This window comes from Diabrotica virgifera, chromosome 2 (assembly GCF_917563875.1).
Source record: "Diabrotica virgifera virgifera chromosome 2, PGI_DIABVI_V3a".
Lineage (NCBI taxonomy): Eukaryota > Metazoa > Arthropoda > Insecta > Coleoptera > Chrysomelidae > Diabrotica > Diabrotica virgifera.
Window position 1 is genome coordinate 106057184 of NC_065444.1, and position 27055 is coordinate 106084238.

At 30.3% G+C, this 27055-nt stretch overlaps 1 protein-coding gene across 3 annotated transcripts in view; it reads left to right on the forward strand.

The window, feature by feature from the left end:
- Positions 1 to 848: 848 nt before the first annotated feature.
- The window catches only part of LOC114328896 (RUN and FYVE domain-containing protein 2), a 143564-nt gene continuing 117357 nt past the window's right edge, over positions 849 to 27055 (forward strand). Inside the window, exon 1 of one of the 3 annotated variants that reach the window (XM_028277876.2) lies at positions 849 to 1288. In XM_028277876.2, the coding sequence (XP_028133677.1) occupies positions 1120 to 1288 (169 nt within the window). In that variant the 5' untranslated portion in view covers positions 849 to 1119. Of the gene's footprint in view, positions 1289 to 23577; positions 23885 to 27055 lie in introns of those variants that run through there. The other 2 variants (XM_028277877.2, XM_028277875.2) reach the window with 2 other exon arrangements.

Sequence of the window (27055 nt, forward strand, 5' to 3'; positions counted from 1 at the left end):
CTCTCAAGAAATCTACTTTCCTGTTTAAATCACAAAGAGGGCAATAGAAAATACTTTACAGATTCTGGCAGGCATGCGCATTCGTTTTTCACCTCCTACTATCCAACCATATGGATAAGGATAACAGTTTGACCATAGATAAATAATATAGTATTACCGGATAGATAGGCAACTCACTGTAAAAATTTGGTTCCTTTCGCCACATGCGACCGTAGTGTTAACTAATCACCATTTGGCGGGAAATTTAAATGGACAAGCATTAATTTCATCCGTTCAGCGCCTCTTGCGGGCCCTTTTGTTACTAATTAAAATATCTTCTTATTTTACGAGAAATAATCTCACCTATATTATTAAAATAAAATACCAGAACTTACAAAGCTTGTTAAAGTATTTTATTTAAATAATATCTAAGTACTACTTATAACTTATTCGGAATTCCCAAGTTACAAAATGTATATGTTATTTTTGCTGTCAAATTTAGTAAGGAAAAGGGATATAAAAAAAGTTAGACAATGTTTTTGTAAATATAGGTACCTACGTGTATTTATTTGTTGTTTCGTTTCAGATAAAACAGTTATAAACTAATTACTATTTACCTATCTATGCATTTTTCTAACTTTTCTATGATTTGTACACAACCGTACACAACAATAATAAACCATGTTCAGTTTTTTTATTAACACAACACAAAACTTCTTTCGTTTCGTAACTAAAACAAAACTACACTTTATCAACGAAGGATAAGGACCAACTTAAATTGAAATTACTAAGAACAAATCGTTAAAGATAATACAATAAAAACTGTAAACTAATGGAAAATTATTTCCACTAACTTTCATTGTCATTACTTTTGACAGAATTGACATTGCCGAGTTAAGCCTCGTTTGATTATTTTATTTGTGACATTCAGATATGGCGTTAACATAAATGATTGGTTAAAGTCTTCGTGAGCGAGATAGGCTGTCATTTCTCTTTATTAGCTGACCGTAGTGAAAGTGATGGGGGAAATTCCCCAGTTTGTTCATATAAGATTCCAGGGCATGAGTTTGACACTTGTCAAAAACAGAATCAAATAATGTTTATTATCGTATGAAATTAATTATTTAATTTAAGTAAAATATGGCCGCTGCTAGTAGTGAAAATTCGCCAACAACACCGAGTGATTCGTTTAATTTACAAAGAAACACCATTGAATCCAGATCGCCCTCAATTTCATCTGTAAATAATTTTCTATTCACAAGTATGCTGGTTTCCAAACCAGGAAAGAAGAAAGGGAAAAAATCAAAAGGTAGGAATATATTTCCATATATTTATATTAAAAAACTAAATTCCTTACTTTCTAAGGGGTCGAAATCAATATATAATTAACCATAACCAGATGTTTAATCAATTATTACATATTTGTTTATATGTACCTACTTTATCTGGTAGAAGACTTAAGTAGTTATCTTTGTTTACATTTTGAAGTTAATCTGACTAATTTTTGTTAGTTATTTATAAATATTATGTCTTTGAAATATTTTTTATACATATTAAAACCATATTTAAGCTATTTATATAATGGTAATTAATTTACAGATAATATACATAATTCATTTGGTAATTATTCTGCTCTACATTGCTTAAAGATCTATATTTTTATTAACTTTAGTCATCTGCATATCTTATCAGTTATATTTATATACAATGAAAATATTTAGAATATAACAGAGTTTCAAGGAAACTTGTTTGAGGATCTTATTTTAGACTCATTTGTGACTGATGAGCTCTTATGACAGCTTATCAGATTATGTATTTGATGTTTAAATGGTTTTTTTCTGTCATGGATTTATTATTTTAAGAGGATCGGAACGTATTTTCGGCTGCAATGCAATTCAAATGGGGATTCATTTTTTTCGAATCCTGAGAAAACTAATAAGTATTTTTGAAAAATTTAAACGCAGTATTAAAGATCACGTTATTAGCGAGGGCCGAAAGTCCCTGAGAACTTCTATAATGTTTATTTTAATAAGTTACAGGGGTGAAAATCTAAGAGAAAATTTAGTGTGATTTTTAATTTCAAATATATCATTTAAAATAAAATTTATATTTATTTTAAGGGACTTTCGGCCCTCGGTAATAATTTAGTCTTTCATTCTGCGTTTAAAATTTTCAAAAATATTTATTGGTTTTTTCAGGATTTGAAAAAAATAAACACAATGCCGTGGTAAAATTTTCCAAATCTATCTTTGTCTTACAACGCACTCAGCCGAATATAATATTGTCAGCATATATTGTCAGTCAGACACTGACAATCAGTGACAATTTTAAATATTTGACATTGCATCGGGAATATGTTGAGTTATTGATTAAATATTATTGAAATATAGTGTATTTGATAAATAATTGATTTAAGACGTGAACTTAATAAAAAGTTATTTATTGTGTACTATTTGTGGGAGATCCAAGCAGAGAATACATCAGGATAATATATTCTGTGATACAAGTATTTTGTTGTTAAAGATGTTCAAAATTGTAAGCTTTCCATAACAATATATTATTAAAAAATCACTTTAACACTTTTTCTCTTTTCTCGATTGAGTATTAGTCTTTGTTGTACAAATAAATTATTACAATCACTGAATACATAGTTAGTGAAAAAATTATCACATTTATTAACTGAATTAATAATTTCCAATTATAAAAATAACAGTTATCCAAGAACATTCAAAACCCATCTCTTGAAATTAATAATGACATTATTAAGTAGAATGACATTCTAGTAATGTTTACATATCCATACCAGTGTGAATTTTACTATGCGTAATTTGCCGTGTAAAGACAGAAAAAGTAGGGATACACGTAAAATATTTACGAATTATGTACCCATAGCCTTAAATGAAAATTATTTATTTAGTTCTTCTTCTTTTTCTGTAGACATGAGTCTGTCCTCTGTCTGTTTTTTCAATTGTGCCTCCAGTAAGTGGTCATTCTATCATTTTCGTGGTCTTCCAACTGGTTGTCTTCCTATTGGGGCACCATCTCTTACTACTCTACTTGTTACATTTGGCTTATGTGGTGGTTCCATTCTGCCCTTCTGTTTCTTTACCTAGTAATTAATGTTCTCCAACTTGCATCTATGTTGTACAGTTGGTTCCTAAAAAAACTGATACGACCCTTAGTAAGATTTGATCATTTTGAGCAGTGTATTTGATTGGTCTGACACAGTGGCGGCTCGTCAGAGGAGGCAAGGGAGGCTTAGCCTCCCCATAAATTTTTTACACACGCTACACTGTTTTGTTTATCTTGAATCGCGAAAAACAACAAGCACTCTCACTATTATACAAAGTGTAAATTCCATACTATCACTAAATATCCATACGCACGGAGCATTAGCATTAGAACACATGATTACATCTCAGTTTTTTTATTATTATTGTAGGCAGGACCCTGGGTTATCCCGAGATGCATGAACGGAGCCGAGAAGCCGGCCAGCCTCCGTTGCTAATGCTCTGCACAGCGCAGCAGGCGTTTAAGGAGACCTGGTCTCCTAACAGTGGCATCTACAGTGCCATAGCCACCTTTACTTAACAAGCCATGAAGAGAAAAAGGCAACATCGCAATTGATGACGTGCGTAGTCCGACTTTCGGACTACCGCTTTTGAAAACACAATTTTAAAGTAGAAATTCTGGTAAAATTTATAGTATTTTTTGAGTCGAACAAGAAAATATTATTAATTAGAAGTTTGTACAAAATAAAATTAAAAGTACTTCCTTGTAAGTAACGTTTATTATACAAAAAAAAAAACAATAACAAGAATATACATGGGATTAATTTTTTTCGAATCCTAAGAAAACTAATGAGTATTTTTCAAAAATTTAAACGCAGAATGAAAGATTACGTTAGGACCGAGATCCGAAAGTCACTGAAAACTTCTATGTTTATTTTAATAAGTTACAGGGGCGAAAAATTAAGAAAATTTAGTGTGATTTTTAGTTTCAAATATGTCATTCAAAAACAACTTTTCATTCATTCTAAGGGACTTTCGGCCCTCGGTAATAAAGTAATCTTTCATTCAGCGTTTAAATTTTTCAAAAATACTTATTAGTTTTCTCAGGATTCGAAAAAAATGATTGCATTTAAAATACACTGAAAATTTTGACAGGCGTCAAAATTTTGTATTTTGTTCCTTTCCCTTTAAAGTTTTTCGCACTTATTTAGAAACACCCTGAATTGATAAAGAACAAAAATCTAGTTGTTAAAGTAGCTAACTTTTTTTTATTATCCAACATAAACGAAATAATAAAAAAAAAACAGAATGTTATTAAGAAAACCAGAGTCTATAGTTGGGTTTTAATATATTATTATTATTATACAAAAAAAAACCAATAACAAGAATATGTGCAAAATACTTTATTTTAAATAAATAATATCTTATTTTAAATTATATACAAATATCGCTAGAAATAACTATAACAACAATTTCTCACATGGTTTGATGTGAAGTGTTGGGGTTTAGAGTTAACTGCTTAGCAACAATATTATTACAGCGTATTGTTAAAGAATCAGGCTATAACATATTAAAAAAATCACTTGAATCGGCCAACAGGTTTAGTAAATATAAGACATCAAAAATGACAAAAATTTTAAGTGGACGCATTTCTATATGCACGTAAGTTTATATAAAAATATATTATACTATATAGTATATAAAAATATATTATATTGAACTAAAATCATCTTAATACATACCTTTTAATATTCTTTATAATTTGGAGCACGAAATATTGTAAAATGTTTGAGTTTTTCTGTAAATACAGTGAATATTATTTAAAAACATTTAAAAATAAATGAGAACTGTCAGAATTAACCGGTCTACGCTTAGATGTTGCCAAGTTTCAACTTCATGGCTTGTAAAGTAAAGGTGGCTATGACAGTGCCATCACACGTTGCCCGGAGATTTACCAACAGAGGCTAATTAGCTTCTCAGCTCCGTTGCCCTTGCGTGCATCTCAGGACAACGAATTTTAGGGTCCTGACTAAAAAAAATGAAAAAATTAAAAGGGCGAATTTTGTTATGAAATTTGGTATTTGGGGTTAGAATAATATTTGGAACAACTTGTTCAAATAACTTTTTCTGATATTTGTAACGCAAAGCAAAACATCGGTAATTTATCATGTTTTTGGATTCGCAGTAGGCCACGTTTAGAATTAAAAAAATTCAGTTGAGTATCTTAAAAAATGTGAACCTGCAACCTATATGGACTGCAAAACTTCAAATCTGTATTTATTTTTATATGCATTTCTATTTACAAAGATGGAATTGTTAACAAATAAATGACACAAACTTTGCTATTAAACTTTTACAATTAGACTAATTATTTTTAAAATGATATGATATTATAGGTCTGGATCCCACGTATGAAAAAAAAGTTGATTAATAGCAAACTGAAAATTTGTTATTAGCTTAAGGGTGTCTAGTCGGACAAACTTTGATATATGGGAACACTGGAACAGGGGAAGTTTTAATTGTGGAACAGGTTAAAATTTTGGAACGGTCAGACCACAAAAACGGCACATATATTTTGTCCGACAGAACAGACTTAAACTCTCCGAACAGAGATTAAACTCTCATGCAAAAATCAGACTGCTATTTATCACCAAATAGGCGTTTTAATGAGTGGAACATGTCGAATATGTCAAATGACAGGAATTATGACAGGTGATAATACTCACCTGATAATAATCACCTCAATATAACTGTCATATTAATAAAATCGAACAAGTTCAGCGTAAATTCTTACGTTATTATGCTTATAAGATGCATCTCACTGGTCAAAGTTATGAGTCTTTACTGCAAATTATTCGACTTGACTCATTACAGAGTCGTCGTCAACATAAAGATCTTTGCTTCTTATATAACTTAATTCATGGTCATAAATTCTGTATCCCACTTTTAAATAAAATTGGTCTACATGTACCTTCAAGAACCACCCGTTCTGTGACCACCTTCCACGAGGTCATTAACCGCACAAATTATAGTTCAAATTCCTATCTCTCTAAAACTCTTAAATTAGCAAACACATTATCTCCGCAAATTGATTTCTTTGTGAACGACTTTACTGCGTTTTCCACACAATTATATTTATACTTAACTTAATGTTCTAATTTCAAGACTGATTTGTCAACTACTGTTATTGTCTTTGTTCTAGGATAAGTTGTATTTGTCAATTTCAAAATGTTCTAGCTCTCAATTGTTGAATGAGAGCAAGTAAGTTTATTCTTTATTATTGTTTGTTATGTATTTACCAATTTTGTATCTACTAGATCTTATTTTTCTAATTTGTGTGACATTTTAATTGTAAAAAATTTTAATTGTATCATGTACTAATGGACTTCGGTCCGTAAATGAATAATAAATAAATAAATAGCAGTCTGATTTTTGCATGAGAGTTTAATCTCTGTTCGGAGAGTCTAAGTCTATTCTGTCGGACAAAATAAATGTGCCGTTTTCGTGGTCTGACGTTCCAAATTTTTAACTTGTTCTACAATTAAAACTGCCCCTGTTCCAGTGTCCCCATATATCAAAGTTTATCCGACTAGACACCCTTAAGCTATTAACAAATTTTCAGCTTGCTATTAATCAACTTTTTTTTCATATGCGGGATCCAGACCTATTATGAAATTATGAATTTTGATGATATTATGAAATGTAAATAAAAAATGGTCAAATAATGGGCCTTACATTACATTTTTTTGGCGCATTTTTTTGCTAGTGCAAATTTGTCTAGATATTTTAGAGTTAGGTATAGCCTCCCCTATTGTAAAAATCACGAGCCGCCACTGGTCTGACATTACAATTATTATGACAGACAAATAATAAAACAAACAAACAACTGATTACATACAGTATGCATAATATCGATATATATGGATAATAACATATGGACGGCGTTATGCATAACTCGACCAAGCGCCATTTCTTTAAAATCGAGATAACAGCGGATTCTGGTGACACATAGCTAATACTATCTTGGAAAAAATCCCTGTTATTGTCACGTTAACGGTTACTAAGAAAAACAAAATGAAATTAAGTGACATTAATCCACTTACCATTAAGCGACCATTAAGCAACCGAGAAACGAAAAACTTTGAAGCCATTTATCTAAAAACTATGTTTTGGCGCTTGATCGAGTTATGCATAACGCCGTCCATATATGGATGCCTCAGAAGCCAATCCGTGTAAGTCAATAAGTGTTTAAACTGAGATACTATGTTTCTGACAATAGTTGCAGAAATTTAAGTAGTTATTAAAAACAAATAAACTGTCTTTATTTTTCATAATATGGGTAACATATTCATAAATACAAACAAGGAAATAATAATATTATTATGTATAATAATAAGTGTTATATCTCATAAGTCATTTTTAGGGAGAATGTAATGTGACTTACACCGTTTGACTTCTGAGGCATCCATATACACTGATGAGCGTGCTAATAACCGGCAAAATAGCGCAAAAGATGGAAAACCTATTAAATTGTGTGGTAAAAAGAAATAAAACTAGTAGAGTTGTTACATTTAGCGATAGTAACATATAAATTGACATTATATTGATTGTTTCCCACCTTTATACGTATCAGAGGAGTATGTCAACTAAAACTGTCACTGTGACAGTGGCATTTTTCAAATTCGTCGGATGTAACTAAAGGTGGGAAATAATAAATATAATGTCAATCTATAAGTTACTATCGCTAAATTTAACACCTCCACTAAGTTCATCTCTTTTTATCTCACAACTTAATTATGTTCTCCATCTTTTGCGTTATTTTGCCGGTTATTAGTGTGCTCATCACTGTATGTTAATTCATAAATTGTAATACTTATTAAGGTCTAAATTTTGATATTATATTGAATCCCTGCATTTTATAAAGAGTATATAAATGATAGTTTTTATATAAAATAGGGTTGTTGTTATTATTTTTTATTATCATTAAGAAATAAAACAAACCACTTAACTCAACAATATATTAAAGCAAGAATTGTAACCAAATTAAAAGATAACTGAGCACTATCAGAGGCAACAAAACATAAGATGCGATGCTTTAATTCTGCACCAAGTTGTTGTCTTTCTTCCCGGAAACTGTGACATAATTCTTGCAATTGTCTCATCTTCAAAAGGATTCTCTTCTAATCTCTCCAAAAGCGTACGATCTTCATGAGCGGTAGATAGATATTGTTGGTCTTCCAGAACCTTGCTTTCTTTCGAGAATTTCTTGTTCTCTCCATCTTTTATTAATAGTAAAAACTGTTATTCTGCTTATATTAAAATGGTTCGCTACTGCAGATAGTGACCATCCATCTTCTAATTTAGTTACAATTCTTGCTTTTAGTTATTTACTAGCATGTGGAGCCATTTTTTGAGGTTGAACAGAATAAGTTAATCTGACAAATTTTAAGATTTGGCAGTGACAGTGACAGTATGTAAATAATATGTATTTATCCTTCAAAATACACTGCTCAATTTTCTACAAAATACGCATCAGTTTTTTTGAATACGACAAGAGTTGTATCAGTTTTTTTGGAACCAGCTGTATATCTGTACTTCTAGCTCTGTCCCATGTAGGCCTGGATCCCGCATACCAAAAAAAGGTGATTAATAGCAAGCTGAAAATTTGTTAATAGCTTAACAGTGTCTAGTCAGACAAACTTTGATGTAAGGGAACATTGGAACAGGGGAGTTTTAATTGTGGAACAGGTTAAAAATTTGGAACGTCAGCCTACGAAAAAGTCCCATGTATTTTGTCGGACATAACTTTCAATTGATTTGTTACCCTTTCATTAAACTCTCATGCATGTATAGTAGTTCCATTTTATCTTTTCCCATGTGGCACGATTCATTTTCAAACAAATTAAATAAAAACATAAAGCGAAACATACGCTGATGTGTGTAGTATACAGGGTGTCCCAGACTAATTTAGCCACGCTATATCTCTTAAACGAATAGAGATTTTCGAATGGGACAAAAAGTGGTCTATTCTACTTGTAATACACTTTAATATGGCGTAAAAAAATCATCCCCTAAATATTCATCCCTTAGTTACAACCCCCAACTTTAATTTTTTTAATAGCACCCTGTATATTTTTTTATAGTTTTGGATGTGGTCTTTTATCGTCTATTCAACACATTTTTTGAAAATAAAATCGGTTCGTAAATAACCAAGAAACTATCAGTTTATTTTTGTTAATTGTGTGTCCCAGACTAATTTATCCAGGCTATATTTCTTAAACGAATATAGATTTTCGAATGGGACAAACACTGATCTATTACATTTGTAATACACTTTAATATGGCTTAGAAAAACAATTATCCCCTAAATATTCATCCCTTAGTTACAACCCCTAACTTAATTTTTTTTAATAGCACCCTGTAAGTTAGGGATGAATATTTAGGGGATGCATTTTTTCTACGCCATATGAAAGTGTATTACAAATGGAATAGATCAGTGTTTGTCCCATTCGAAAATCTCTATTCGTTTAAGAAATATAGCCTGGATAAATTAGTCTGGGACACACAATTAACAAAAATAAACTGATAGTTTCTTGGTTATTTACGAACCGATTTTATTTTCAAAAAATGTGTTGAATAGACGATAAAAGACCACATCCAAAACTATAAAAAAATATACAGGGTGTTATTAAAAAAATTAAAGTTGGGGGTTGTAACTAAGGGATGAATATTTAGGGGATGATTTTTTGTACGCCATATTAAAGTGTATTACAAGTAGAATATATCACTTTTTGTCCCATTCGAAAATCTCTATTCGTTTAAGAGATATAGCGTGGCTAATTTAGTCTGGGACACCCTGTATAGTATACAGTATACAAAATGTATATACACATCGACGTTTGTTTCACTTTATGTTTTGACTTAATTTGTTTGAAAATGAATTGTGACGCGTGGGAAAAGTTGAGTGGACGAACAATATATATGTAATTTATTTAATTCAAAATAAATTTTACTGCTGTTAGAAAACTGACAAAAATGTTTATTTCACAATTAAAATAAACATTGCTTTTCACTTTTATTCAATGTTCAAGTTGCCACCCACCTGCCTCTTTGCAGTTTGCTCATTTCATTTTAGCAAAAAGCAATGTGTATTAGTTAAATAACTATGGATACTTCTCTTCATGAAATAAACATTAATTCCTGTTTTCTGGCGGCGGTAAAATGTATTTTGAATTAAATAAACTATCTGCTTACATTCTTCTTTTTGTGTCGATTAATTTAATTAAAAAAAAAATGTTTTTTGGACACCCTTTATAAATAATTATGTAAATTTTTCTATTACTGAATAGAGAATTGAATAACTTTTCAAATGAGCTAGTACACGATCCCTATTGTCATTAAAAAAAATCGTCCCAGATGGATGACGTCAGTAGAATGATATTTATTAGTTATTTCGCTGGTACCTATGATTAATGTGATTCTTAATACATTTCCAGTGAAAATAATAACTCTTTGATAAGTGTTGCCGATATAATTCTTTTTTATATGCGTGTCCGCGAAGATTATAACTCCCAAAATATTTATAACGAAAAGATTTAGTTCATAATAGATGCCGACGAAAACAATTATTTCCCTTTCTGTTTCTGTTTCTGCCGACGAAAACAATTAGTTCTGAGAACTTTTTAGTAATTATAATTTTCGTGGACCCACAAACAGAAATGATGTTTTTGCTGATACAGCAGAACCCCGATTATCCGGGTGCGGATTATCCGTGCTACGGATTATCCATGTTATGATTTTCTATTACTCAAGTTCCGTTTTTGAGGTTTTATCAAAATAGCGTCATCGTAAATCACTTGACGGAAACTCTATATGACGAAAGAGAGACTCATAATGAAAGATTTATTTGTTTCTCTTATTTTTTATGTTAGGTACATATGTATGTGTATACGTACAGTTACGGTCACTGAATAGTTTACACCTTAATTTTTATATTGTAATACCTACTGTAAAATTGCAGTGTCGTACGGATTTGATAAATGTCAAAGTCAAAAAATTTTAAACAGTCAGTGCTTGTCAGAAGTTTCGCGAGTGTTGAAAAATAAAATAAAACGATAACAAATTCCTCCAAAATGGTTAGAATGCATTTAAATGATGCGCAAAAAGCAACAGCAATTGCCAAACACGAAGAAGGTTTGGTCTAGGGTTACCGATGAAAAAGTATTTCAGTCATATAGCTATGGCCGAGTAAGAGTTTATAAGATGGGAAGCAATTGAGCAGGCATGTGAAGAGTTTGGTGACTATAATATGAGGGAATTGGTGTTATCTATCTATGAACAGAAGACTGCAAAGTTGTATTGCAATAATGGGGCTTCCACCAAAAATTAATTCTTGTTTATTATTTATCATCGTTTGTCATTATTTAATGTAAAATAGATGTAAAATAAAATGGTTATTTTAAAACCAGACTTCCTTATTTTCGTTATTAAGACCATAATCTATTTTAGTCAAAAAAGCTTCTTTCTATACTTTCCTATTTGTTAAGTTTTGTAAAATATATTTACGAGTATAATTAGGTTTTTTAATTCTAATCAACCTATTCTAGGCACACCACTGGTACCGTCACTTTGACGTAAAAGGTGCGTTTAAACGAGGTAAAAATAAAAAAAAATCGGCTCCTAGATACGTAAGCCTGTAAACTATTCAATGACCGTAACTGTACATAATATGTATTATACATAAGAAATACATGTTCGGCTTATCCGTGCTTTTCAATTATCCGTGCCACCCTTCGGTCCCGAGGAGCACGGATAATCGGGGTTCTAAGTACTGTACTCCTCAAAAAATAAATTTTTTCGTTAACACTTGATTGGGGATTATAATTTTCACAATCATATAATCGAAAATATAATTTTTCGCGGCGTTCATTGAAAGTTCTACTCTTAACGGCATTTTTCGGAGTTATACTTTTCGTAGGCGGCGGCGATTTATGATATAAGTGTTAAAAGTACAATTTTAAGGCACGCATATGAAAGTTTGCAGAATGAGTGAAGCGAATTCTGCAATTCACATGAGTGCCTTAAAAATATACTTTTTAAGAGGTATATCATACAATATTTTTTCTACAAACGTCTTATATATCAAAAATTTTAATTTATTCATTCTCAATTACAGGACAATATCTACAAAAACTTTTACTTGAACTTGACTGACATTCCATTTTTATATTTTTCTTGATATTACATCAAAACTGCCTATACTGTCAATACGTAAATCATAACAACTATAGAATAACATCTTACTTTTGTTGTTGTATATTCTAACAAATTTTAATAGTTTTTTTTCTACAAACATGTTAAAAATGCAATAATACAGTTTAAATTAAATATAAAACCTTTTAAACCACCTTTTTCAAATTGCGCAAGTTGTTCTATTAATATTAATGTTAATAAATGAAATATAAATATTTTGACGTTTCACAATTTGACAATTCACTTTTAACAGCAGTGCCTTAAAATTTTTAAAGCACTAGTGCTTTAAAGTAGCATTTTTAACGCTCCTATGGAGTGCTAAAAAATGAATTTTTAACACGGTTGTAGAAAAAATATATTATGTCAAAAAATCATAATTTAAAAATAAAAATCGACCTGTTTCAGGATTTTTACTTAAAGTAGCTGGCTTACAAAATAACGAATTCATTCCTTTCATTTTTTGAAATATGCTGAATATTATAGTGTTGATGCATGATCTTCCTGTCCTAAAACCTGTTGTTCTTCTGCTAATGTTTAACTTTTTATTTAGTTGAAATTACTTATTTCAATCATTACTGAAAATATTACAAGCACTATTTATGTGTTTAACTCTTTCAACGCCCATACCGATAGTATGTCGGCACGCAGATTTCATCAAGGGCACCAACGACGCTCGAGTGGCGGCGGTGCTATTTCTTTACTAAATTAACCTTTTAAGTATGTGGTACCAGTCATGTGTTTTTTGTTCAAAATGGTCAGCGAATGTGTTAACCTAGATAGGACCCAAACTTTTTTGTTCAATTTTTGAAATATTGAATGTTTAGGATTACTAATACTTACAAAAGTAAAGTTTGGTAGAGATATTTGCTAAAAGAATGGTACTTTTTTCAAAAACGGTGTTCTTTTAAAAGTCTGGTGGCATAAAATTTTTATTTCTAATTATTAAGAGGAAACAGTAGCGATCAACAGGTAGCGAAAACGCGTTCCAAGATTGCGGCTGTAATTTTGAATATTTTTTCGAGATATTTGGCACACGTATTCGTAATATAATAAAGAATGCCGGTACAGAGCCCAATTTAAAAAATATATTAATATGTGGAAATTACTCTGTAATTAAATACAATATTAAAAAAACGAGCCTGTACCGCCATTAAGAAGAACAAAAAAATACACTTTCTTCAAATAAATTTTTTTATCCGATGCCTAGATTTTGTGTCATTTTGGAACTACTAAAATTTTTTATTTCATTAGTAGTTCCAAAATTACACAAAATCTAGGCATCCGATAAAAACGTTTATTTGAAGAAAGTGTATTTTTTTGTTCTTCTTAATGGCGGTACAGGCTCGTTTTTTTAATATTGTATTTAATTACAGAGTAATTTCCACATATTAATATATTTTTCAAATTGGGCTCTGTACCGCCATTCTTTATTATATTACGGATAAGTGTGCCAAATATATCGAAAAAATATTCAAAATTACAGCCGCAATCTTGGAACGAGTTTTTGCTACCTATTGATCGCTACTGTATCACTTTAAAACAATTTGAAAAGGAAAAAAAATCTTAAATATTATCTAGGTTGTATATGTTTAAAAACATTGTTTTGGAAGTATGTATGTAGTGCTACATTACATTTATTGCAGCAAAAATTACATTTTTTATGACAAGCGGAACAACGAGTTTGTGTGTCCTTATAGACATTAATGTGGTATATTTAAATACCATTTCTTGCCACATAAAGCTAATCTGTAGTGACCTGATAAAATAGAACAGAATAATTTTTATTTGCATAAAATTTTTACATATTTGAGCAAATAACGTCAAGTAAAAGTAAAAGTAAAAAAAAGAGATTGTATAAATCTAAAGTACATAGAACAATAATTATCATAATTAAAATTAAAATTAAAAATTAGACATTACATGTTACAAAAACAAAAACAATACTGCACTGAGTCTAGATGGTTCATAAAAATAACATGTGTTGTTACTTAATAACAAACGGCAGCTGGTTTGTCATGAGTTTCATGCATGGAAGAGAATGATGCTAGATAAAAAGTATGTGTTTTATCTCGCCAGGTATAGGGCTTTTCATTCACAGTAATTTGTTTCGAGCTTCTGTCATGTGTCACATAATATTAATATATCCACGTCATACGTTATTATAATCAAGTATATTCAAATGAGAAATAAGCCACAATTTTACCTAAAAATGATTTTATTAACGTTTCGACGCCCAAGTCGGGTGTCGTTGTCAAAATACAAAATAATACTAAATAAACAAAAATGTTGTTGCTTAGTAAAAAATTCTTCTAATAATTTATTTAATCTGACTCATTTATATCGGCAATTCAGACAGGTATTATACATTTTAAAGTAGACGACTTTAAAATGATATTGCCAATATTGATGAGTTGCGTTCCTGGGACGACTTTACTAAAAGATAGTTCATTCGATTACATGAAATCAATCCCAACTCAAGAATATCCGCCACAAAAAATCATAGCATGTGATCTGTCTTTAAAAAGACAACCAAATGCAACGGTAGCACTGAAATTCTCGCGTTAGAGATTCCATAGTAAATCACGAGGGAAAACCAAGAAAAACCTCGTGATACTATCCCGACATCGTAAGTATTTGGGTTTACATTTAGTTTAATATGATGAAAATGATGACTCCATAACAATCCTACCAGCGGATAAAGGAAATGCAACTGTAATAATGGATAAAGTACAATATGAGGACAAAATTAAAGATCTAATTACAAATGGACCTTATACCAAATTAACGAAGGATCCAACGAAGACACTGGAAAACAAAATCTATAGAACTTTATTCAAATTTAAAAATTATCTAACGTACTATCAAAGAAAATTAATGACACCTCATTACAGTAAGACACCACATTTTTATGGAGTACCGAAAATTCACAAAGCAAATATGCCACTTAGACCTATTTGTAGTACCATCAATTCTCCTTGTAATGAACTATCAAAATTTTTATTAAATATAAAACCATTTGCAAATAATAATGACACATTTATAAAAAATACACAACATTTTTTAAACAAATTATCAAATATTGAATTTAATCCAAATAATATTTTAGTAAGTTTTGACATAAACAGTTTATTTACAAATGTGCCATTAGATAAAACTTTAAACATAATCAAAACGAAATTAGAAAATGATAAGTAATACATTAACAACTACGACAAGATTAAATGTATCAGCTATAATAGAGTTATTGACATTATGTACTAATAATACCTATTTTCAACTAAATAATGAATTCTATAAACAAAATTTTGGTCTCGCAATGGGCTCTTCTTTATCTCCATTATTGGCTAATATATTTATGGAGGATTTCGAAACTAATATCATTTCTAAACAAAATTTAAAACCCACAGTATGGTGGAGATATGTAGATAATGTGTTTTCCATATGGCCTCATAGATCGGAATTGTTGGATACGTTCCTGAATATTATAAACGATCAAGAAGAGACAATAAAGTTTACAATGGAAAAGGAATACAATAACACCATACCTTTCCTCGATGTTTTGGTCTCAAAGAAGGATACTGGATATGAGACTCAAGTGTATAGAAAACCAACACACACCAACAGATATCTCAATTACAAATCAAATCATAACATCAACGTTAAAAAGGGAATCATTAAATCCTTATATGATAGAGCCAAAATTACTTGTTCTAACGAAAATTCATTTTTAGAAGAAAAACAATTGTTAACATCTGTTTTATTAAAAAATGATTATCCCATATCGTTTATAAATAAGGAATTGTCAAGATTGGATCGAATGGAACAGAACAACTTAGAACGGGATCCTACAACATTCACAAGAAATAATACGAGGAAAATATCAATACCATATGTAAAAGGACTATCCGAGAAACTTAAAACAATAGGAAATAAATTCAACATATCAACAACATTCAAAACAACAAACACATTGAGATCTATTCTATCTAAAACTAAACCTAACAGTGAACAAGAAAGAACAAAGAATTGTATTTATAAAATACCTTGTGAATGCGAACAATTTTATATAGGTGAAACGTCAAGACCATTAGACGTTAGAGTAAATGAACATCAGTCTTATATAAAAAATAGAGAATTTGATAGATCTCAAATATGTCAACACGCATGGGATAATGAACATAGAGTTCAGTGGAGAGATTCAAGTATAGTCCTAAAAGAAGCAGATAGTAAAAAGAGAAAAATCAAAGAAGCGGCTCTAATTATGCTAAATGAAACCAATTGTGTCGCAAATTCCTCGGTAGAATGCAGTAGGATGTGGTTACCCATATTAAAGGAGGAAGTCAATAGAAAGAAAATACCACAAATCAGTAATATATCGAGTTAGTACATATTTAGTATTTTAGTAGGTATTATTTAAAATATCAAGTCAGAATTTGGTATTAGTTTTGAGAGTAAACTAAATGTAAACCCAAATACTTACGATGTCGGGATAGTATCACGAGGTTTTTCCTGGTTTTCCCTCGTGATTTACTATGGAATCTCTAACGCGAGAATTTCAGTGCCACCGTTGTATTTGGTTGTCTTTTTAAAGACAGATCACATGCTATGATTTTTTGTGGCGGATATTCTTGAGTTGGGATTGATTTCATGTAATCGAATGAACTATCTTTTAGTAAAGTCGTCCCAGGAACGCAACTCATCAATATTGGCAATATCATTTTAAAGTCGTCTACTTTAAAATGTATAATACGTGTCTGAATTGCCGATATAAATGAGTCAGATTAAATAAATTATTAGAAGAATTTGTTACTAAGCAACAACATTTTTGTTTATTTAGTATTATTTTGTATTTTGACAACGACACCCGACTTGGGCGTCGAAACGTTAATAAAATCATTTTTAGGTAAAATTGTGGCTTATTTCCCATTTGAATATACTTGATTATAAAAATGCCACAAGAAAATAGCTTCAGAACAACATACGTTATTATGTATACCAATGATACAAACCAAAGACGTATGACGTAGATATATTAATATTATGTGACACATGACAGAAGCTCGAAACAAATGACAATCGATGAAAAGCCCTATTAATGACGCACGGGTAAAGACTCGCGGACTCAACTGTAGTGTGCTACTTTTTTTATAAACAAAATGTCGCCGACAAATCGTATTTTTTTCAATTATTGCTCTATAACTCCGAAGATTTTAACTTTACAACAAAAACACCCAAATAAAAATTCACCGCAATTAAATTCTGCATAGAGATGTGTTTTTCACGATTTGCTCCGACGAAAATTTTCCTCGGAAAATGCGGGTTTTCCTAACAAAAACTCAATTTTCAAATAAAGTTTTAGGTAAGTAATTATTAATCAATAATTAAATAACTTAGTGACATCAAAGCTTTCTTGGTATAGATTGTAATTCCAGAAGCCGGTGAAAATTAAACGAATATTTTAGCAACAATTCAATTGTTAATTAACAATTTATGATCGCAATAATAACCAAAATAATCATTATACATTGATCAAACTTATAAAGATTATAAAGATGAGATGCTTATTTAATATTTTATCGACAAAATATAAATTTTTCGTTTTTTTGCATAATCTTTAAATTTTGAAAAAAAATAGTTATAATACGCTGGTCTAATTAGTAAAGTACAAAGAAAGGTTATTTACCAGCAATTTTATTGCTGGAATCGAATTATAAGATCCTATATATTATTAATATAGGTATGCAAAGTCCGCAGATAGTGTGCTACTTTTTTTATAAACAAAATGGCGCCGACAAATCGTATTTTTTTCAATTATTGCTCTATAACTCCGAAGATTTTAACTTTACACCAAAAACACTCAAATAAAAATTCACCCCAATTTAATTCTACATAGAGGCATGTTTTTCCCGATTTGCTCCGACGAAAATTTTCCTCGGAAAATGTGGGTTTTCCCAACAAAATCTCGAATTTTCAAATAATTTTTTTGAGCCAGTAATTATTTATCAATAATTATATAGCTTGGTGAAATAAAAGCTTTCTTGGTATAGATTATAAATTCAGAAGCCGGTGAAAATGAAACGAATACTTTAGCAACAATTGAGACATTGATCAAACTTAGAAAGATTATAAAGGTGTGATGCCTATTTAATATTTTGTCGACAAAATATAAATTTTTCATTTTTTTGCATAATCTTTAAATGTTTAAAAAAATTGTTATAAACAAATTAACATTTCTCAGAAATTGTTTATTATATTCTAATTTTAAAAATACTTAAAATGCGTAATTCATAGGTCTTGAAAATGAATGCTTTAAAAAAAATTTCCAACCATTTGCAAAAAAATTATGAAACAGCAAAGTAAATATACGATTTCTCCGTTGTTTATAATTTGTTTTAATTGTTTCAAAGCTTAAAAGTGAGTCTATGGTACAATCTAATTACTCACAAAGAATGTCAAAAATTATTGCAATAGTTATATTTTAATCAAAGATTAAAAATACTTTTTTTTTGTAATTTTTAGCGCAAAAGTAGGTCTGATCAGAGTCGGAGCTAAAATGTTCACTCGAAGCGACTGACACGCAGCATACATTATTTATTAAAAGTGTACGTCGCGCGGCCGCCGGTCGTCGCTCCGAGTGAAAATTTTAGCTACAGTACTGTATTATTCTATTTACTTTGTAAATTACAAAAAAATATATTTATAATCATTAATTAAAATATAACCATTAAACTTATAATTGATATTTGTTTGTAAATAATTAGCTTGTACTTTAAACTCACTTCTACGCTTTGAAAGAATTAAAAAAAAAATTATAAACACCGTAGTAATCGTATGTTTACTTTGCTGTTTCATAACTTTTTTGCAAATGGTTGCAAAAAAGTTTTAAAGCATTCATTTTCAAGATATTTGAAATGCGCATTTTAGCTATTTTTTAAAATTAAAAACTTTCTGAGAAACGTTAATTTGTTTATAACTATTTTTTTTAAACATTTAAAGATTATGCAAAAAAATAAAAAATTTATATTTTGTCGACAAAATGTTAATAGGCATCTCATCTTTATAAGATTTCAAAGTTTAATCAGTGTATCATAATTATTTTGGTTATTATTGCGACTATAAATTATTAATTAACAATTGAATTATGGCTAAAATATTCGTTTAATTTTCACCAGCTTCTGGAACTATAATCTAAACCAAGAAGGCTTTTAAGTCACCAAATTATTTAATTATTGGTAGATAATTACTTATCTAAAACTTTATTTGAAAATTAAAGATTTTGTTGGGAAAACCCGCATTTTCCGAAGAAAATTTTTGTCGGAGCAGATCTGGAAAAATACGTCTCTATGCAGAATTTAATCACGGTGAATTTTTATTTGAGTGTTTTTGTTGTAAAGTTAAAATCTTCGGAGTTATAGAGCAATAATTGAAAAAAACACGATTTTCTTGCGCCATTTTGTTTATAAAAAAAGTAGCACACTATCTGAGGACTTTGCATACCTATATTATTAATATATAGGATCTTATAATTCGATTCCAGCAATAAAATTGCTGGTAAATAACTTTTCCCAAAAATGGCCTATTCTCTGATAATCAGCCCAGACTAATAAATAATATTAGATAATTAAATTTTAATAACAAACGCAATAATATAGTTTTGAATATCTTTTTGAATAGTTATTACGAGAGAGCTATAGTGAGAGGACGAGGACTGTCGTCCGTTGCATACTTATGACGGAGTCTGCAATCTCAAAGTATCAATGGCTTACAGTCGTTTTTTGTTTAACAACAATAAATATGTTGATGTTCACCTTTTTGCAAAAAAATTCGTTATTTTCATTTTTGAATGATAGCAAAAAGTCAAAAATCGTGAAAACTAAAAAAACATCATTACCTCGAAAAATTCATAATCTAATAAAATCTTTTTGAATTTTTTGTTTCACGTGGTGAAGGTCGACCTGGATTCGAATCTCGTACTACACGCCTGGACAAAAAAATCCGGACACCTTAAAAATGGTTAATTTTTGATGCCTCGAATTTCCTAAACCTGTTGTCAGATTTAAGAACAAACGCGGTCCAAGATTGCGAAAGTTCTGCGAATTTTCAAAAGTGAGACAACAGTGCGTCGATAATTCGACACTGACAGTGAAGTTTATACTATCAAAAACAATAATTTTTATACACATAGGCGCGAAATGTTGCCAATTCAGTGACGTTCGATTTCTTGTTATAAAAAAATCGATTTTTAGTAGTTCCAATATGACACAAAATCTAGGCATGGGATAAAAGAGTTTATTTGAAGAAAGTGTATTTTTTTGTCTTTCTTAATGGCGGTACAGGCTCCTTTTTTCAATATTTTATTTAGTTATAGAGTAATTTCCACATACTAACAAATTTCTAAAATTGGGCTCTGTACCGCCATTCTTTATTACATTACGAATATGTGTGCCAAATATTTCGACAAAATATTTAAAATTAGAGCCGCAATCTTGGAACGCGTTTGTTGCTACCTGTTGATCGCTACTGTTTGCTCTTAAGTGATTTTTTTAATATATTATAGCCTTATTCTTTAACAATATTGCTGTGATAATATTGTTGCTTTTGACAAAATTTAAGGGGTTAATCTGCATAAAAAAATAACGACAGTTTGCTTTATAAACCTATGTTCGCAAATGCTTCGTTTCCGAGATACGGGGTGTTGAAATTTTTCTTACAAACTGACGATTTATGTATTGCTCTAAAACTGGTTGATATATGCAAATGAAATTTGGTGGGTTTTAAGAGGTAGGTATTGCGCATTTTTGACATACAATTAAGAATTTTATATTCACCATTGGCGCGCATACGGGTAATATGACCAGTACGGGTAATGGTCTAAATTTTTTTAAAGAAAAAATTAGTATCTACGCCTCTGAGATAGTTCAAATTAAAAATCGTTTTTGAATTCCTCGTTCAATTGACAACAAAAAATCTTTCTTGCCTTTGTTTCGTATGATGCGCCGTTTTTATTCAAAAAATAAAACATCTTAACGCTTACAAAGTATTCGAGGTAGTTTGCGTGTGCATAGATACTTATTTCAATACTTTGTAAACGTTAAGATGTTTTATTTTTTTTTTTTTGAATAAAAACGGCGCCTCATATGAAAAAAGGCAAGAAAGATTTTTTTGTTGTAAATTGAACGAGGAATTCAAAAATGATTTTTAATTTGGAATATTTCAGTGGAGTACTATTTTTTTTATAAAAAATTCAGGCCATTACCCGTACGGGTCATATTACTCGTATGCGCGCCAATGGTGAAAAAGTTGTGTTCTTAGTGGTATGTCAAAAAATGAGCAATAACTACCTACCTCTTAAAACCCACTAAATTTCATTTGCACATCTAAACCGGTTTTAGAGCCTAAATCGTCAGTTTGTAAGAAAATTTTTAACACCCCGTATCTCGGAAACAAAGCATTTGCGAAGATACGTTTATAAAGCAAACTGTCATTATTTTTTCATGTAGAATTACCCCTTAAAGTTTGTCATATTTATTTAAAAACACCCTTGATTGAAAAACATGGCTAGTTGTTAAAGTACTTTTTTATTATCCAACATAAGCGAATGAATAAAAAAACAGAATGTTAAGAAAACCTGATACTATAGTTGGGATTTAATTTCATTGCTTTATAAATGCTAAAATATTCCACAAGGTGTGGCGAACTTTGAGAAAAAAACATAGTTTGGTTGGTACATCCGGTATACAATGATAATTTACCTGTCTAGCAACAATATTATTACAGCGATATTATTAAAAAATACGGCTATAATATATTTAAAAAATCACTTAAATCGGACAACAGGTTTAGGAAATTCGAGACATCAAAAATGACCCATTTTTAAGATGTCCGGATTTTTTTGACCAGGTGTGTATTATACAGCGTGTCTACTTAAGTTGGAAACATATGGGAAACTTTTTTATTATTAATTTTACGAAAAAAAGTTATTCTTCATAAAAAGTTCTGCATGCTCTAAAACCTAAGATTCAATCATCATATATCAAATTTTATCAATATTGCACGAGGTATGTCAAAAATATGAATTTCGTTCAAGGGTAAAGTACCTTTATTTCTCTGAATATCGAAAATTCTTATTATGAAAAGTTGTTTGGAATTAAAAACCAAGATCAAATATGTAATTACATGCTTCTAACTAAAAAAAAAATATTTTACAAATTTTTCTCTTTATGCATTACCTTTATTTCTCTGAATATCGAAAATTCTTATTATGAAAAGTTGTTTGGAATTAAAAACCAAGATCAAATATGTAATTACATGCTTCTAATTAAAAAAAAAATATTTTACAAATTTTTCTCTTTATGCATACCCAACGTCATTTTTATTTATTACAAATTAATATGATAACTCTTGTATTATTCATTTTACGAAAAAAATTATTCTTCATAAAAAGCTCTGCATGGTCTGAAATCTAAGATGCAACTATGATATATCAACTTTTATTAATTTTATAGGAGGTGTGTCAAAAAATATGAATTTCGCTCATGAGTATAGTACACCTTTATATTTCACAAAATTTTAATTAGAAGGATGTAATTACATATTGAAACATAGTTTTTAATTCCAAACAACTTTTTTAATAATAATTTTCAATATTGTGAAAAATAAAGGTACTATACTCCTGAGTGAAATTCATATTTTTTGACATACCTCGTATAAAATTAACAAAATGTGATATCTGAAGGTTGCTTCTTGGGTATTAGACCATGCAGAACTTTTTATGAAGAATAACTTTTTTTTCGTAAAATTAATAATAAAAGAGTTATAATATGGGTAATAAATAAAAACGAAGTATCCATAAATTTGAGAAAAATTTAGATTTTTTTTTTCAATCGGAAGCATGTAATTGGATATTTGATCTTGGTTTTAAATTCCAAACAATTTTTTATAATAAGAATTTTCGATATTCAGAGAAATAAAGGTACTTTACCCTTGAACGAAATTCATATTTTTTGACAGACCTCGTATAATATTGACAAAATTTGATATATGATGATTAAATCTTAGGTTTTAGAGCATGCAGAACTTTTTAGGAAGAATAACTTTTTTTCGTAAAATTAATAATAAAAAAGTTTCCCATATGTTTCCAACTTAAGTAGACACGCTGTATAAGAAAGCCTTAGAAAAATTATTAATTTTACTAAATGCCTTACAGAAATAATTTATAATTAAAAAATCTTCGCAAAAACTCCCGTAGATGGCTCTGCGTCTCTAAAAATCGATTCCTTTCGCGGAGTCCCATGGTCTCTCAGCTCTACCCCGAAAATCAATACGTTACATTTCGAATTCGCGACGTAGCGAGTGCGATGTTCTTAGCATGTTTTCTTCCGGGAAAGTTATTTTGATGTAAAAAGAAGTCAAAAAAGCCATCACGATGAAAGTCCAAGAACTGCCTGCCGAGGCAGGCCCCAATGGCATGGAGCAGGAGATGGCTGGGGCTCAGGATACGATATATTTGTGTAATTTCCGAGTATCGGTGGACGGCGAATGGTTGTGTCTGAAAGAACTGCAGGATGTCGAATTCAACATGCAGGAGTCTATAACCAAGGCCTTGTCAACACCTTCCCCAGAGATTCCAGTGCAACCGTTTGGTATGATGGCTTTATCTTAAATACAACACATATTAAATATACAACACATATCTTAAATACAACACATTTAGATAAGAAAATTGTCATTGTCGTGACTCATTGTTGCATTAGAATAAATAAACCGGGTATCATAAATTTCTAATGCTGGGGCCACACTAGCGTCGAATGCCGTTAATTATCGCATTATTTGACATATCTCTATTGCAAATAATGCGATAATTAACGGCATTAGACGCTGGTGTGGCCTCAGCATAAGAAGAACATGTACCTAAATCAGTAAACAATGTACTACCTACTCATTCAAAATATAATATGTACAAGATCTAGGATGTTTCATTTAAGAAGTGACTCTTGCCATAATTAGTTGGTATATTTTGACCAGTTCACAACTCAGATTACTTATAAAATGTATTTAAATTAATCATGCACTTTTAATGTATAGTAGCGACATTGGTTCTAATTTATCATGTTTTTTATAAGAAGCATTTATTAACAATCAGAATTAAACATTATATAAGTTCATTTGATCAGGCACAACTTATATAAACTATAATATTGGACACTAATATGACGTTATGAGGTACATCAACCAGCGGTTTCACCTCAGTCTTAGAAAAGATCTATGAGGCCATAATCTTCGCAATCTTCTGTTGTTTAGTGGCTGCAGTAGTGGTAACGCTTTGGCCACACGGGCGATTTTTTACGTCGCCATAATTTACGGCACCAATAGGGAACTTGCATAAATTTTTAAATTCGAAAAAAATGTTATAAATCACAACACAACATAATTTAAAACATGTATCAAAGATAAAAAAGTTTTGTTTGTCTTTCGTTTGGCCCCTAAAGACGATTAAAAATTCAAATTAAAACAGGTGGTCCAAAACACTTCGTGACGTCACTTGGTTTTACATTTACATTTTTCCAATAAAGTAAACAGAATTTTAAATTAGACGTTATAAACGTCAGTAGAAAATACATTTATGTGACGTTACAAGTGTTTTTGATCGTTTGAACTATTCATAGAAAAATTCGTACTTTTACAAAATGGTTTTATTTTCAATAGTAAACCTTCGTTCCTTTCCTTCAAAAACAGTATAAAACTACAATTTTAACAAACTGGTATATATTATTACAATGACATACGATAAATGTCATCAGAATATAAATATTTTTGACTTATTCCACGACGATGAGCTTGCCAAATACCCAAGTAGGTGGAGGCCAATAAACTAAAGAAGGAGAAGAAGAATATACCTAAATATAAGGTTGTGTCTAGGTATACGTTACCGTGTACGCAAATAAAAAAGTTAGAGTGTCAGTGATTTCTTATTTTTTATTTGTTTAGTGTTTGTTTTTAAATTAACTACGGAGTGTGGACAATTATTTAGTTCTTTTAATGAGTTTAAGAACATTTTAAAACAGTACGAAAAAGAAAAGAGACTATAAATTAATATATATTTTTTTTAGTTATAAATGAAATAGTATGTATTACCGTAAAAGATTAAAATAAAAAGAAGACCTAAAGCTTTCACAATAATAATTAACTTCTTCTGAATGGGAACTAAGCCACAATTTAACCAAAAAATGATTTTATTAACGTTTCGACGTCTATATCGGACGTCGTTGTCAAAATACAAAATATTATTAAATTAAACAAAAATGGTGTTGCTTAGTAAAAAATTTTTCTAATAATTTATTTAATCTGACTAATTTTTGTATTTTGACAATGGCATCCGATTTGGATGTCGAAACGTTAATAAAATCATTTTTTTAGTTAAATTGTGGCTTATTTCCCATTTAGAATAGTTGATTATAATAAGTAACTTAGGTATAAAACTTATTTTAGCAATATTTTGTACGTGTTATATCAACTAAATACATATATTTATTTTGCTAACCTAAATATATACTTTTATATATACATTGATTTATTACAATTAAGTTTGAAACATCTAAATAGTTCTGCTTCCCTTCCCTTAACAAGTATTTTTCTATCAAACAAACACTAAACATATCAAAATAGCATGTACCAAAATATACAGTCACTGCGCACGTTAAATAATGAAGTCACTGGCTTGATCAAGTTTAATTCGCGTGTACCTAACTTTTTTATTTGCGTACACGTTAGAGTGTACCTAGACACAGCGAAATATAACCATAATAATAACTAATGTAAAACTATGTGACGTCACGGGTCGTATGAACTATTTTATACCGCAGAAGACTTTAAATATGTATTTCTAAGTTATTACGAGTTTTTGAAGCGTGAAATTTTGGAAATCTCATTTTTAAACAAAACTGAACATTATTATGTAACAAAAAAAAAATGTGCAAGTTCCCTATACCTCCTCCACCAATTTTAGATGAAATGATTTCTGCCGTAAATTATCGCGCCGTAAAAAATCGCCCGTGTGGCCAAAGCCTTATAGGTTTGTTCCAACTAGCGGTCAAACCAGTCAGAAACTATCAGCGAGTAGTAGACCAGCGCGAGTAGAGGGGATAGCACTGATGATTGCATTATGTTCTCGCACTGGGCAGCTGTTTGCAGACGATTTCTGACCAGTTTGACTTTTGGTTGGAACAGACCTATTAACTGTTGTTTTAACAACCTCGACATCATTACCTCAAGTAATGTCTAAAAAAATATACATATATATACAAAATTCCAGGTGGGTCGGTCAAGTAATTTTTGAGTTACAATGTCTACGGCCTTTGAAAAAAGCAGTTTTGAGGAAAACGCGTTTAAAGTATTGTCAAGTTTTATTTTCAATTTCTTTTTTCTCTTTCAAATCGTAAAATGATGCACACCGGAATATTTTTTTGAATCACGGAGTAATTTACTAAAGAAAATGAGAACAGCTGTTGACCGTTGTTCACTACGTTCAAACACGCTGGCACGAACTTGCTGCAAAGCGAGTCGAATATAGAGAGGTAGGGAGATAGTGTTAAATAGCCCTACCTTCGACTTGATGTGCAGCAGTTTCGCGCCAGCACGCTTGAACGTAGTGAACAACGGTCAACAGCTGTTCTCATTTTCTTTAGTAAATTACTCCGTGATTCATAAAGATTCCGGTGTGCATCATTTTACGATTTGAAAGACAAAAAAGAAATTGAAAATAAAACTTGACAATACTTTAAACGCGTTTTCCTCAAAACTGTTTTTTTCAAAGG